Raw genomic sequence first — 17,142 nt, 5'->3', positions numbered from 1 at the left:
TGTGTGTATGTGTGTGTGTGTATGTGTTTGTTCCCCTAGCATTGCTTGACAACCGATGCTGGTGTGTTTACGTCCCCGTCACTTAGCGGTTCGGCAAAAGAGACCGATAGAATAAGTAGTGGGCTTACAAAGAATAAGTCCCGGGGTCGATTTGCTTGACTAAAGGCGGTGCTCCAGCATGGCCACAGTTAAGTGACTGAAACAAGTAAAAGAGTAAAAGAGAGAGTATACTTCTCCATCCATCCAGCCAGCCAGCCAGTCAGCCATCTTTTCAACTCCCTATTTTTAAGAGAACCATGGAGGAACAGTTTTCAGGTACCTCATTCAGAGGGTCCTATCAGAAGCAACTGTCATTACACTTGTCAACTGGATTCCCAAGAGAGACCATCTGAGACTATAGATGTTATCCAACCAACTAAGTCTTGATCTACGTGTAAGTCCCCTACTGTTTGGCTCAACTTGAAGAATGAGTCTTGTGATTCTTTTCTGCAACGTTCTAATATTATTAGTATTCTCCGGATAAAATAGTTTTCATACATATCACACTTTAAATATTTGCTAATAAGCCAAAATGATAAAGAAACTCCATTAGAGAGTGAGAAAAGTGTTAATGAAAAGAAGTTTAGAATCTTGAAAAGAAATTATTGGCACGATAAATGAAATAAAGAAAATTGTTAAATAATAGATAGAAAAACTTGTTTACCGATGATATGTTACCATCAGGGATTCTTCAAAGACAATGCTATTAGATTTTCCTTTCAGCAATCGTTTCTAAACTGAATTCTTCAAGACTTAATACTAGAGAAATACAGAGGCAATAGCTAAACATATATACAAACGTTAAAAAGAATTCAGTTCCCTGAGGTGTTGAATGAAACTATTTCCTGTCTACACAACAGAAATTTATAAACATTACGATTCATTCCGCTTCCTACTGAAGATAATAGAAAATAAATCCACCACACTCCATCTTATACATACTGTGACTATGCATGACATTTCAGAATATATATCATGTTTATCATAGTTTTTACATCCAGTTTTCCATGCTGGCATGGGTTAGACAAGATTTGCAGAGGTTTTGTACAACCAGATACACTTCTTGTCATCAGCATTCACTTAATTCCACTTGGTTTTCAAGCAAGATATCTTTCATGCCGGTCATCAGCAAATATCTGATAAACTACAAAACATTTGTTTATTGAAGAATTTCAAAAAATCACCACCATCCTTAACTCAATATCAGATGAAGACGCACAATGCAAACATTCACACACTTACACACACACAATGTATATATATATATATATATACATATATTTATCTATCTATCAATCTATCTCACTATCTCTATCTATCTGTGTGTGTGTGTGTGTGCATGTACACACATATCATCATCATCCTCGTCGTCATCATCATCATCCTCATCGCCATCGTCGTCGTCATCATCATCATCATCATCATTTAACATCCTCCTTCCATGCTGGGATGAGTTGGAAGGTTTGAAAGGATCTGGCTGGGCAGGAGCTTGCACCAGATTTCTGAGTCTGTTTTGGCAGGGTTTTTACGACTGGATGCTCTTCCTGACACCAACATGTCTGTATACATGCATCATACAATCTTCCTTTCATTTAGAGAGATAAACTTTTCATGGCCAGCAGCGGTAACAACTTTCTGAATTCCCTCCATCCAATTCTTATTTTAGCTATCACACTCTCCTTGCATCCTCCCTCACTATTAATTTGGTCCCCTAAGTAGCAGACATCGTCTACTACCTATAAGGAGCCACCAAGGAGGCATTTGAGAGAATCAATTTCCTGAGCCCTCTAAAGTTTTTTTATGGATCCTGTGCATCTTCAGCACATGTAAAACTATCTTCTCTGATAACCTTCCTATTAACCCACTGCACCACTTGTGTGTCCATAGCTTACACTGGGTACACCATGCAAAGTTTCTACCTACAACTTTCCTACAAATCGAACAGAGCCACCTACCTGGGGATTTGGGGAGAGCTGGGTCCTGTCGATTTTCTTGCTTGCTAGGACCTTAATCTTTGCTGTACACACACACACACGTACATACACTCTCTCTCTCTCTCACACACACACACTATATATGAGCATATATATAATAAAATTGAAATGCAGCATGGATTTTTGTCAGTGAACAGGTCGCGGTCTTAAAGCGACGAAAATATTTTGACAAATTAAACTTAAATGTTGAAGTGAATCGAACGGCTTTTGTGTGTTTCTTAAATGACTTACAAACACCTTCCATGCTGCAATTGTTTTCGTTTCAGCACACGATCTCAGATCAAATCACTTGCTATGCAGGTACATCTCCAAAATTGAAATAAATCTTCATATATTGTGTGCATTTTCAACTTCATTTATTTCTTCAGTTTTACAACTTGATTGGATTACTAAGATTTTCACATATATATATATATATATATATATGCACACATATGCATGCACACACACATAAATTGTTGCTAATTGCATTATGCTAATTAAAATTTTTGTGTTTCAACTTAGATCATTAAAAAAAAGCAAAGGGATAAAATAAATGGAAGTAATTATCAAATCATTAGCAAACAATTGTCATTAAAATGATACCATTATCTCTCTATCTATCTATCTCTGTCTGTCTGACTACCTACCTATCTATCTATCTATCTATCTATTTATGTATGTATCTATCTATCTGTCTATTTATTTATCTATCTATCCATCTATACACACATACACACACATACATAATATTGTAAAGAAAACATTCTTATTTTGGTAAGAGACTTCAGCACCACACTTCACTGAGAATTTTCCACAAAACATGACCAAATGTGGATGTACCATATTCATGATTTTACGACTAATTGAAAGTTTTCGGGGAAAAATATTCCACAGTGAATAGCCTGAATATATTTGTTTGTTATTTCAAAGACACTCTTTGCTAATGCAACAGGAAATATTTCACCTCTTTTTTCCTTTCTTTCTTTCTTTTTTTCTTTCTTTCACTGTATTTCCAAAAATAAATAAATAAACGTAAGGATACATGCTGCAAATAAAACCTTTCACTTCCTGTGTAGTCAGTAATTTATTTTCTGAAGAATAACAAAAATATGATGAAGAGAAAACAAAGAGTAAACACGTTTTCAAAAACAATGCATGTTATTTGATTCTGATAATACAAAACTGAGGTTAAATAGAAAAAAAAAATATTTCAAGGAACACTTGCATATAAAATATGTTTTTGTTACATCAGACCTGAATAGAGCTATAAAATTATATTCTGTAATTTATTCAAAATTACACACATACACTACTACATATAATTTCTATAGAATAAATTATAAATCATAAATTTAAATTGCTCGATGAGCAGGAGCTGTGGCGGCAGATGTTTCAAAAGACGAAGGAAATTTTAAAAAGTTAAGTTACATACATAGGCGCAGGAGTAGCTGTGTGGTAAGTAGCTTGTTTACCAACCACATGGTACCGGGTTCAGTCCCACTGCGTGGCACCTTGGGCAAGTGTCTTCTACTATAGCCTCAGGCCGACCAGAGCCTTGTGAGTGGATTTGGTAGACGGAAACTGAAAGAAGCCCGTCGTATGTATGTATATATATGCGTGTGTGTGCTTGTGTGTCTGTGTTTGTCCCCCTAGCATTGCTTGACAACCGATGCTGGTGTGTTTATGTCCCCGTTACTTAGCGGTTCGGCAAAAGAGACCGATAGAATAAGTACTGGGCTTACAAAAGAATAAGTCCCGGGGTCGAGTTGCTCGATTAAAGGCGGTGCTCCAGTATGGCTGCAGTCAAATGACTGAAACAAGTAAAAGAGTAAAAAGAGTAATACATAATTATATTATGTAGTGGAGGCACAATGGCCTAGTGGTTAGGGCAGTGGACTCATGCTCGAAGGATCACGGTTTCCATTCCCATACCGGGCGTTGTGAGTGTTTATTGAGCGAAATCACTTAAAGTTTCACAAAGCTCCAGCAGAGGGTGGTGGTGAACCCTGTTGTACTCTTTCACCAGAACTTTCTCTCAATCTTTCTTCTTGTTTCTGTTGTACCTGTATTTCAAAGGGCCAACCTTGTTACACTCTATGTCATGTGTCTGTGGAGTGCTCAGCCACTTGCATGTTAATTTCACTAGCAGGCTGTTCCGTCAATCGGATCAACTGGAACCCTCGTCATTATAACCGACAGAGTGCCATGTTATGTAGTGTTTAGTATGGATGCAGCATAGCTGAATGTTTAAGAAGTTAGCTTGCAGTCAGTGAGATCCAGAGTTCAATATCCATACACCCTACATGGCATCTTGTGCTTGTTTTTTTTTTAACCCTAACATTGGATTGAGTCATGCACTGTGAGTGAAATTGGGTAAGCAGAAACTGTGTGGAAGCCCACTTCCTGCTATTTAAAAGTCCAGCCTTGTCACATTGTGACACATAGAATCCACCCGAGAACTATATTAAGGTGCCAAGTAAAAAGCACTTGCGCTGGTGCTACAAATAAAGCACCCATGCTGGTGCCACATAAAAAGCACCCAGTACACTCTGTAAAGTGCTTGGTGTTAGGAAGGGCAGTCAACCATGGATACCATACCAAAATAGACAATTGGAGCCTGGAGCAGCTCTTCAGCTGGACAGATCCTGTCAAACCGTCCAATCCATGCCAGCATGGAAAACAGACGTTAAATGATGATGATGATGATGGTGGTGGTGGTGGTGATGATTGTGATGATGATGGTGATGATTGTGATAATGATGATGGAACAAAAACCTGTAGACTATCCAATCACTTACACACCAATCCAGTTGCCAAGTACTTCAGATCCATTACTTACATATCACATATACATAAAACTATAGCACCAGCAACTTGTTAGATCATTGTGCACTCTTGGCAATCAAATGTTTAACTTAGATCAACCAAAATTGTAAAAAAAAGGTAAAGACCTACTTCAGTCATGAATGACCATGCGATTGCGCCTAGAGAGTTCCCCTGTGTGGCACAAGTCTGGGCAATGTTGTTTATGGAAGACCAGCAGATGCCCATGCATACCAGCTTCCCCCCTCCACACCACTGATGTTATCCAAGGGAAAGACAAAGGCCAATACAGCTTGGCACCAGTGACATCACAATGCATCGATTACAATATCATGGCAGCACCACGACATTTGGAGACGGAGGATACAACGGTTTGATGATGTTGTTTTCTAAATCCGAAACTTGGAAGCAACAACTCTATCACAGAGAAGATAGCAGTTCTGCTGTGAAGTAACACATTATAGGAGGTGATTAACAAATATATATCTGCTTGGAGCGCAGTTCTAGCAATCTCAGCCAGCTTATGCTTCTAGGCTTAAACAAACGATAAGCAACTAAGTTATAATGAATTGAGTAATAGCCAGTAAAACTTGTGCCTATCTCAAAGCACTGTGTCTGCTCTGATAGATCTGATTATGGATTTTCAACATCAACAGTAAAGCAATTTTAATACTATTATCATATATATCATAATATTACCATACATGTTTTTAAATAAGTTTAACCAGAATATTAACAAAACAGTTCCTTTAATGCAATACCTATCACATCTGTCTAAACGATTTTTGCTCAATATTTAATCTAGCTATTATCATTGTTATAAACTATTTTATTCTGTATTTAATCAGGCTTTCATCATTTGATAACGTCTTCATTTTCTTTTGTCATTTAAGTTTTTGTGTATCTCATAACAATCTTTTGCCACTGAAAAATTTGATATTTCTAATTTCATTTAAATCTTTACCAGCCCAAAGCATTTTTGTAAGTTTGTCTTAAACACCCATGCCTGCTTTCAGATTTTTTTATTAACCCTTGTTTCATTTGCTCTGAGCAACATAAAGCTGTCCTTTCGTAAGTCCCAAATTACTCCAATATATTGGAAGAAAATATGGGAATTTGTATCATATACGATGCATAGACAGCAGAGAAATATCTCCTATGTATTAACCCTTTTGATACCAACCCACCTGAAACCGCCTTGGGCTCTGTAGTACATATGTCTTGTTTACATAAGTTCTGAATTAAAATCTTCCACCAAACCTTAGTCACGATTTACATTCCTAACACTAGCTTAATGATAACTAAGTTACTTTACTAAATTCTTTGTTATATTTAAAATTAATCGAAAGACACACAGAGTACCTCAACACAAATATGAAAGGGTTAAATGTGGTACCCAGGGCAAGCAAAGTATTAAAACACTTGATTCATACACTCCTGTTGTCTCTCAGAACCATGGTACAATTGTAAAATTACCAACTTTACAAAATATGATGAACAATTCTTAAATTTAGTAATTCTCATTTTTGATTCTGAGACTCTACTAATTATACATACAGGTGTAGCTGTGTGGTAACAAGTTTGCTTCCCAGCCACATGGTTCTGGGTTCAGTCCCACTGTGTGACACCTTGGGCAAGTGTCTTCTACTATAGCCTTGGGCCAACCAAAGCCTTGTGAGTGGATTTGATAGATAGAAACTGAAAGAAGCCCATTGTATGTGTGTGCATATGTGTTTGTGAGCATGTATGTGTGCATATGTTAGTTAGTTAGTTAGTTAATTTGGCTCAAAAGCAAATAGCAAGGCCATGTAGAGGGACATGGAATTAAGTACAGGGTGGTGTTCATGTAAAGAGTTCAGGCCACTTGAGGTCAAGGGAGGCTTTGAACAAAGCGGTCGTCGGCATCTTCACCATCTCGTCTGGCAGCTTGTTCCACGGATCCGCAACCCAGACGGAGAAAGCTCCTCTCCTTCGATTGAGATGAAATCATCGCAGGTAGAGCTTTTCGGAATGACCCCGCAGCCGATGCTCTGGAGCAGGAGTGAAGAACAGCTCTTTCGAGAGGTTACACTTTCCGCTTATGATGTTGTGGGCAAGAATGAGATCACCACGGCGGCGGCGTTTTTCAAGAGAATAAAGGTAGAGCGTCCTCAGCCTTTCTTCGTAGGACAAATTTTTGAGACCATGAACCATGCAGGTAGCCAGCTTCTGGACTCTTTCGAGATGCTGTATGTCTTTGAGGAGATAAGGAGAAGAGGCTTGAATCCCGTACTCCAATATGGGTCTCACCAGCGTGACATAGAGTGGTAGGAATATGGCTGCTGTGAGCATTCCGAATGACCGTCGAATCAAGAACAGAATTCCGCGTGCTTTGTTGGCAGCATGGACGCACTGGGCCGAAGGCGAAAAGGAGGAATCCACCAAGATACCCAGGTCCTTTACCTGATCAGTCCTCTCCAGCAACAGACGACCTGGCTCGAAATCAAGTTGAGTTGCAGGAGGAGAGCCAACAGGCAGATGACAGCACTTTGACACGTTCAAACACAGGTCCCATTCGTTAGACCACTTCCAAATTTGGTGGAGGCATCGACGAAGATCCTCTATATCACCGCGAGGAGCGACCAGTTTGATATCGTCGGCAAATAGAAGGGTGTGTTGCGTGAGGTCGTCGGGCAAGTCATTTATGAAGACTAAGAACAATAAGGGCCCAAGCACTGAACCTTGAGGCACGCCACTGCTTGCACTGGAGACGTCGGACCGCGAACCATTAACTTGGACTTGGAAGGAGCGATCTGAGAGGAAGGCACCAACCCATCGTACAATATCCAGATGGAAACTATATGCTTGAAGCTTGACAAGTAATAGGCGGTGGTTTACCGAGTCAAAAGCTTTGGCAAAGTCCAATAAAACGATGTCAACAGCATCATTATCATCGAGGATGCGCGTCACCAATTCTTCCATTACCAGTAAGTTGGTCAAGCATGATCTCTTCGGCACAAAGCCGTGTTGGGAATCAGAGATAGAGGCTGTGTTTTGGAGGTGGAGCATCATACTTTTCTTAAGGATGGTTTCGAACATCTTGCTGATTATTGAGGTAAGGGAAACCGGTCGGTAGTTAAGCGGGTCTTCGCGGCTCCCTTTCTTGAAAATTGGGCAGATTATCGCTGTTCTCCAGTCCACAGGTATAACACCCGTCGCCAATGACATATTGAATAGACGTGTTAAGGGCTCGCAGATGACCGGAGCCAATGCTTTGATAACCCGTGGGTGTATGCCGTCAGAGCCGTGACCCTTGTTGACATCGAGGCCTTGAATAACACGTTTGACTTCGTCCTGCGTGATGACCAATCGAAGCATTGGAGGTACCGATCTATCAAATGGAGGGGGTTCACAACCATCATCTTGTTTGAAAATAGTTGAAAAAAGTTGAAAAATATGTGTGTGTGTATGTATGTGTGCATGTGTGTATGTGTGTGTGTGTGTGTGTGTGTGTGTGTGTGTGTGTGTCTGTGCTTTGTGTCTATGTTTGTCCCCCACTATTACTTGATAATTGGTGTTGGAGTGTTTACGTCCCTATAACTTCGCAAAGGTTCAGCAAAAATGATCGATAAAATAAATACCAGCCTTAAGAAAAAATAAGTACAGGGTTCAATTCATTCAACTAAAATTCTTTAAGGTGGTGCCCCAGCATGGCCACAGTCTAATGGCTAAAAGAATTTAAAGATACACACACATACACACAGAGACACAAACACACCCACACACACATACAGTAACAGTAGCGCACAGGTGTGTTCCAATTAATTCTAAAATTGTACAGATTCTGTAGCAGCATACTGAAACACTTCTAAATTTCCCACATTATTTCTAGAATGTGATGTCTCAAATATGTGATGTTTCTGCCTCTTTCCTCCTTTCACATCTGCTTCCATGAGTTAAGTGCTAATCCACAGCATGAGATTTCAAGCGCTTGAAACTGGCCAATTTGTAAAGAGACTACAGGTCTTTATCAATGGTGCAGTCAGAAGGTTCATTAAATCTAACATTTCATCCTCATCCTTCTCCTCTGCTAGGGGTAGCAACAGTAGCAGCCATAGCCGCCAGCACCACTCCTCAAATTTGGTCAGGGTCCATAGTTTAATTCTAGTGAATAGTAGAATATTTGCTCTTCCAATTAAAATTATCCTCTGTAAACGCACAAGGGTTGGCTATGTAGAAGTGGTGCTAGAGCTGTGAAATCTTGAAAATAGAATATATTTTTGGAGAAATTTATTCATTAAGTCTACAATTTCCTTTCACTGCTTCAAAATCACAGATTTATTAGAATTGTCATGCACTTATTCTCCAAGGCTTCCATCTTTCTATCATCTCAAAATTAATTGAAACAAAGGTAGTGTATTTCAATAAAAATAAGGTAATGAAAGGTTTAAGGCAATAATACCTATTTCTTTACTACCCACAAGGGGCTAAACACAGAAGGGACAATCAAGGACAGACAAACGGATTAAGTCAATTACATCGACCCCAGTGTCATAACAGGTACTTATTTAATCGACCCTGAAAGGATGAAAGGCAAAGTCGACCTCGGCGGAATTTGAACTCAGAACGTAGTGGCAGACAAAATACTGCTAAGCATTTCGCCCGGCGTGCTAACGATTCTGCCAGCTCGCCGCCTTTTAAGATAGTCTGCAGGTTTGGCAATGTTACCCCAATCTACTACATTAAACAACGAAAAAAAAAACATTGCGTGACAAAGTTAATGAGCAGGCTTGGGCAAAGTTTTTGTGAAAGACATTTGACTGACAAGTAAATCACCTCTGTCCTTGTCGTCAATGTTGTCCCAGGAGGAGAGGGTCACTACAGCTTAACACTAATGCTATTACAAGAGTTGCCAATCATAACACAAAGCGCCAAATATCATACCACAAGGCATCATATTTGTTGCTCGGACAACTTTGCCAATCCACTACTCTGCTTTGAGACTTTTACATTTTATATTTTATATGTTTCAGTTGTTGAACTGTGGCCATGCTGGGGCACCAACTTGAAGGGTTTAGTCAAACAAATGAAACCTGGTATTAGACTTAATTTTTTTAAAGTCCAGTAATTAGTCTATTTTAGCCCTTTTGCTGAACTGCTAACAGTGACAAACAAATCAGGGAGTGGCACCTGCAACAACACAAATACAGACTCAAAGCACACACACATACATACATATATGACAGGCTTCAACACAGTTTCCCTCTACTAAATTCACTCGCAAGACGTTGGTCAGCCTGGGGCAATAGTAGAAGACATTTACCCAAGGTGCTTCACAGTGGGACTGAACCCAAAACCATATTATTGCAAAGCAAGCTTCAAACATAAAAATTTCACCTCATATCAAGGGACCTCTCAACCTAACATTTCATTACTAACTACTTTACAGAAAGTACCAAGTATGTTTTACCATGGCAATACCACATGTGAAGTTGCCTTTATACTCTGCAAGATTAATTAAAGAGTCTCCATAACTTAATTATGTGCTTGTTTATTTACAGTAACAGAACTGAGGAGGTGAATAAAAGCGATGATGATGGCAGAAGAACCACATTTGAAATTATCCATTCTGTTTTGATATGGAAAATCTTTCACAGAACTTAATATGCACACTTTAACTCGCAACTGGAGGAGGCACATGGCCTAGTGGTTAGAGCAGCGGACTCGCAGTCGAGGGATCACAGGTTCGAATCTCAGACCGGGCAAAACACCTAAGCTCAATGTGTATCGGGCAGAAGGTAATGGCAAACTTCTGCTGACTCTTTTGCCACAACTTTCTCTCACTCTTTCCTCCTGCATCTTGCAGCTCACCTGCGACAGACCGGCATCCCATCCAGGTGGGGAACCTATACGCCAAGGAAACCGGGGAACCAGCCCTTATGAGCCAGGCATGGCTTGAGAAGCAACAAACAAAAAACAAAAAACTCGCAACCGATGGCCACAGCTGGGCTACATCTTTTCTCTGTTTACAACAACAGTTTCTGTTCTGTTCCTCCCCTATACTTGTCTCATTTCTCTATCCCCTCATTACGTCAACAATGTCATTCTCTATAAACTTCATACAAGAACAAACAACCCTGCACAATTCAGAATTATTTTTGTAAGAGCTGTACCTCCCAGGAGAATTCCTATTTTGGTGAATATCTTTTCATCTTACTAACTAACTGGCAAGAATTTAAACTGCACATTGTCTGCATTAAGCTTACTCAATAATCATTATACCTTAATACAAAAGTTTGAAAAGGCTTACTTATTCAGACTAATCAATAAGAAAGAAAACAGAATGCATTTGGGGTAAGTGAAAGCTGGCAGCTTGCTAAACATATATCAAATGTTTTCTAAAGATCCTTTATAGAATCAAAGTCACAGCCTTTGTTTCTGCAGTTATAATTGATTAAACCACCCAAGTAATTAATCTGACATTATTGACGGTTTATATATTTGTTATAGTAACTTAAAAGTAAATCAAAAAGAAAAAACACAAAAACAAGAAAGGAAAATGAAACACTAGTTTTGGAAGTATTGATAGTTTCTGACACGGCTTATAGTGATTCTTTCGAGATACTACAACGATGTGGTAACAAAGACTACAATTGATAGCTATAGAGAACAGTGTGCTTTGCATTGTGACTACGTCCCAAATGTACTTTTAAGAGCACGATAAAATGTCATTAGTTGTAGTTTGATATACAACCAAAAGCTTTGTAATATACAGTACATTAACCATTTCACCGATATACTTGAAACAGTTGTGTGAATGCAAAACGAAATGAAACGGAAATATGAAAACAAAGTTGCGGTTTCAATCTTTCATGCAATATTTATTGTTTACGAAATGAACATCAAACCCAAAGGTCTGACAGAGTTAACAGAAAAGAAGGAAAAAAAGTTATTTTCATAATAACAGTGTTTATAATAATATATAATACTAGCAGTATTGCCCGGCATTGCTCGGGTTTGTTTCCACCCTTTAGAATTGGAATTTTTGAAATGTAAAAAATTTTGCATTATGTAGCTTGTCAGTCTCTTTAAGTGAACATTTTTCTGGTTGAAGTGCACCAAAAAATGGCAACACAGAAGTAAAAAAATCGTAAAAAATAGGGATTTTCATAGAAAAAAGCACCTTTTTGATGTAAATAATTTTTGGTTTTAATATGGTCCGATTTGAATTTTATCTTCTACGGAAGGAAGAGCAAGCCTTCTTCTATCATACTCTCAATATTGGTCAACTTGCACCGCAGGGTCTTGGAGGAGATAGTGTTAGTTGAAGGCTACCAAACCTGTCATACACAGACAACTTCAGCTTTATATATAGAGAGATAATGAAATTATTGTATACAGTGCTCAGGTGCACCACAACTTGTCAAAAGTGCGTATAAAGCATACGCGGTAATGTACAAATGTCTGGAAAGTGAACAGTGTATGAGTCAAATACATGCTTGCGTGTGAATGGAGGGGAGAAAATCAGGTGTAGTGTTGGCGAACCTCAGGAAACATGGAAGTTTTGAAGGATGCAGTGCTCCGACAACTAACAACTGATGCCGGCAGTTTGTTCCATACTTCAGTAACTCTTATCATAGAGGCGGTTCTTTATGAGTGCTAAGTCTAAGTGTCAAGTTCTAAAGCTGGTGGATGAAAGGCTGCTAATGCACTACTGTCTGTGTTTGGATACCTGCTTGGTGGCGCTTCATTGTTTTTGGTGGGGAAACCTTATGCAGGTTTTCATTGATTGCCCTCAACAACCATAACTGGAATTTTTGGCAATTTTTGAATGGTTAATTTTTAGCTGATGGCAGTCAATCCACATGTTATCTGGGCAATGAGCATTATTAGATAATTTCTTCATGATGTCATCAGATTCAGTTGTTGTTGACAAAGTTTTTCTTCATCAACAAAAAAGCAAGTCTCAGGTTCAAAATGGGGCAAAGACTTGCTACAATATCAACTAATATTAAAACAAAACCACAATTTCACTGTATGTTTACTTCAAATTATATGCATGTCTTATGTAAAAATGTTTCCTCTTTACCCATTCATTTATCTACTTGTTTGTTTAATATTCGTCTTTTTTCCTTCCATGCTATCATGGCTATGGACGGGCATGTTTTTGAGGAAGGATTTCATGACCAGATGCTCTTGCCATTGCCAACCCTTACCAGCTTTTCAAATAAAGCATTTCTTATTCCACAGGCGTCTGAATGCACAAAGCAACTGGTCATAATTTCAACAAAGTGTGTGAACAAGATGACCACTTTGTTCAAGTGAATCCATGAATGTCAATCCTCACATACATTCGCACATACACATATACATGTGTATATGGGTGTGAGTATATTCATATATATGCATGTGTGTGTGTGAGTGTGTGTGTGAGAGAGAGAGTGTGTGTGCATGCACACATGCATGTATGTGTGTGTTGGATAAACTTAAAAACTTGTGAGATAAGACCAAAACAATGCAAAGTGAACTACAAAGTAAACTACAAAAAAGGAAAACAGTACAACAGTTGAAGTTTTATCTTATATTTCAATATTTCAAGGTTATGGCCCCATCTTCAGGACAGGTGGAAAAATGAGGGGTGGAATAAGCCACTCCTCAGATGCTTTGGGGGTAGATGGTGGCATGCGCAAAGTGGTGACTTGCACAGACAGGTGACATGAGCAGACTGGTGACATGCACAGGCTGGTAACATGCACAGACTGGTGACATGTGCAGGCTGGTAACATGCACAGACAGGTGACATGTGCAGGCTGGTAACATGCACAGACAGGTGACATGTGCAGGCTGGTGACATGCACAGGCCAGTGGCATGCACAGACTGGTGACATGTGCTGACTGGTAACATGCACAGACAGGTGACATGTGCAGGCTGGTGACATGCACAGACAGGTGACATGAGCAGACTGGTGTCATGCACAGGCCAGTGGCATGCACAGACTGGTGACATGTGCTGACTGGTAACATGCACAGGCTTGTGATGTTATAACAAACAATCTGCTTTGTGTGACTCCTTTCTATTGTTTACAGTTGGTTTCAGCTTTCTCCATCCCTAATGAAATTTCTGTCTAGAAATCATACCATAAATAGTATTGAGGGATGCACACTATTTATTTACCCACCAACATCTTCACCCTGCCATGTCATGTTCCCACTAAAGCAGAAATAACATTTATGTCATCTTTGCTGGATTCTCACAGAAGTGATAATGAACAACACGCATAGAAAAAGAGAGATGAAATATTAAAACAGACAACTGATCACTTTACAGCTTTGTAGTCAAGTGTGTCTGTGACTCATACTTAATGGTATTCTCGCCATAGCTGTTGTTTACTGTGGTTTTTAATTAAAAGAAAAAAAAAACCCACTGTGATGAAACGAGCATGTAATGAACCCAGTACTTCATCTTGTAAACAAGCAAGGCCTAGACTCATTGCAGTTGAGGAAATTATTGATGTTTATTCTTCCGATGAAGAATTTACACTTATGCTGGCAATGAGAGTGATCCAGACAATCAAATTGGTGAAAGTGATGAGGAAAGTAGTGATTCAGGTGAATAAATATGTCCATTAGTGTACCTAACAAATATGGTGGCTGAGAGAAAAGCCTATTATCGTTATTTTCCTGAATTTTTTTATATGATTCTGTCCATTAATTTACCTAATAAATATGGTAGCTGAGAGAAAGGCTATTTTTGTCATTCTCCTGTGAATTGTTTTGTGATTCAGTCCATTAGTTTACCTGCAATTGTTACTCTTGAGCTGTATATGCAATTATTTATTATTTCACTCAGGAGCCCAGGTAGAGGGTAAAGTTAGTCACAGGGGCCCACGTCTGAGAAGTTCAAAATGTACTCAAGGGTTTGTGTGATATATGAGGTAGTCTGGAGTAAATGCAGAGCATTCTAGATTGGAAGCACCACCAGAAAAATTGAACATTTGCATCAGAGAACATATGTGCACAATCATCTCAATCTGAAAAAAATCTACAGAAATGCCAGACCCAGGATTTCACAGGATCCACCAGGGTCACTCAGTGTAATATAGGCAATCTTAGAATTATGGAGGCTTCAAGAGTGTAGGGTACAAATACAGATGTAGTGCACGAGGAGATTGAGAGATGTATGGCAGTAGAGAAGGATAGATTATTTGCTGGCACGGGATAATGATAAATGCAAAATGTGGGCAGACAGTATTAAGAATGAAGTTAAGTTAAGTTAAGTTAATTTTTTGGCTCAAAAAGCAAAAAGCAAGGCCATGTAGGGGGATATGGAGTTATGTACAGGGAGGGTGTTCATGCAAAGAGTTCAGGCCATTTCTAGTCAAGAGAGACTTTGAACCGAGCGGTCATCGACATCTTCACTATCTCGTCCGGCAGCTTATTCCACGGATCAGCAACCCGAATGAAGGATGGTTATGAAATGAAATGGTTCTGGATAGTGAGAAGGATAAGAAGTATTACAGTAATGCTAGAGAAAATGCGGTTCTGCACCCATTTAGTATCAATACAAGCAGAATACTGTAGTTAGAGAGATGATGGGTGGTGGGAATAAACACACATGCATTCATTATAAGCTGAAGATCAGAAACGTGAAACTCAGCTTAGAATAATTATGATAAAACCTATACAATACATTTTTTTTTTTTTTTTTTGTACTTGTTTCAGCCATTTGACTGCGGCCATGCTGGAGCACCGCCTTTAGTCGAGCAAATCGACCCCGGGACTTATTCTTTTGTAAGCCCAGTACTTATTCTATCGGTCTCTTTTTGCCGAACCGCTAAGTGACGGGGACGTAAACACACCAGCATCGGTTGTCAAGCAATGCTAGGGGGACAAACACAGACACACAAACATAAATATATACATATATGCGACAGGCTTCTTTCAGTTTCCGTCTACCAAATCCACTCACAAGGCATTGGTCGGCCCGAGGCTATAGCAGAAGGCACTTGCCCAAGATGCCACGCAGTGGGACTGAACCCGGAACCATGTGGTTGGTTAGCAAGCTACTTACCACACAGCCACTCCTGCGCATATATGTAAGTGTATTGAATAGTTTTTTTCTATCTTTGTCACACACAAGCACTTGCATACACACATACTATGTTCCATTTATTTCCACATATAACATGAGTGGGATAAATTTGGCTGTAGCTACTAAGTTAACAGCTGATGGTAGTCCTTAATGTTTCCAACCGCAAAAGAAAGAAGTAAAAAAACTCAGAGATTACTGCTAAATATGTTGAAGTTGGTGGAGTGACATGTTCGGTCAGAGATACCATATGATAACTATACAATTATCCAAACTTATATCAGCCTATTCAGTAGCCCACCAACTGCTCTATCACTAATATATATAATTATTATATCATTTCATTTTATATCACTATTATTTATCCTTATTATAAACTCATGTTCTTGATATCTTATGACACCTAATCTCAAATACACATGTCACATTTTAAACCAATTGACATCTATCAATTATTTGTTGGGGGAAGAAACTTTTCATTTCATTAAAAGTTCTTAGAGAAATGACAGGTCATCTTTTAAAAACTAAATTCATATCATCTCACACACACACACACACACACATGAATTGCATTAAACTTGTGAATAATAATTTTCTAAATTGTATCTTATTTGCTGTCATAGCAGTGCACTTAACCACTAAATCATATATTTCTGTATCAAATGTAGATTAGCCGACAATGAACAAGTAACTATTAGGTTTTGCGTAAAAGTGGAGAAAATAGAGCTATGCGCAAATAATAGTAATTTTGAATAGCTAGTACTATGAGTTTTATTAGTAAACATCACTAAGTATAAGCAGTTTTTAAGGGTCTGTGTTTAGCTGCTGTGTTGTAGCTAAGTGAATAAAGGATCAATTGTATGCAAATCAGAACACCTGTTTGGGATCTTTTCAGTTTGAACGGCAGTTTTTAACATAATTTCTAAGTAACTAAAAAATTTTAAACTGGTATAATGTGTTTATAAAACATCTTTTTCTCTTGGCTTTATTGAGAAAATTCTATAGTTTGTAAGATATTTGTTGTTTTTTTTTTCTTCAGTTTCTGCAATTTCAATCAATCAGTGACATCCATTGAGGTAAAAAAAACATTCTGTACCGTACGAATATGTCCCTCGTTTAAGAAACAGATTGGGTTTATTTACATTTATGAAGTAAAAAAGATACCTTTCCCCCACCCCTAACCCTAACCCTAAAACAGATTGAAATGCAATAGATCGATACTAGGGTCATAATTAT

At 38.6% G+C, this 17,142-nt stretch overlaps 1 protein-coding gene across 1 annotated transcript in view; it reads right to left on the bottom strand.

Annotated features, from left to right (window-relative positions):
* Positions 1 to 17,142, bottom strand: part of LOC118765693 (uncharacterized protein PB18E9.04c-like) — a 206,946-nt gene that overhangs the window by 80,244 nt on the left and 109,560 nt on the right. The window contains exon 7 of the mRNA XM_036508073.1: positions 3,058 to 3,106. Coding sequence (XP_036363966.1) covers positions 3,058 to 3,106 — 49 coding nt within the window. The remainder of the gene's footprint in view (positions 1 to 3,057; positions 3,107 to 17,142) is intronic.

This window comes from Octopus sinensis, linkage group LG12, assembly GCF_006345805.1.
Source record: "Octopus sinensis linkage group LG12, ASM634580v1, whole genome shotgun sequence".
Lineage (NCBI taxonomy): Eukaryota > Metazoa > Mollusca > Cephalopoda > Octopoda > Octopodidae > Octopus > Octopus sinensis.
The sequence above is the reverse complement of the archived record's forward strand: the minus strand, read 5'-3'. Positions and strand labels throughout refer to the sequence as shown.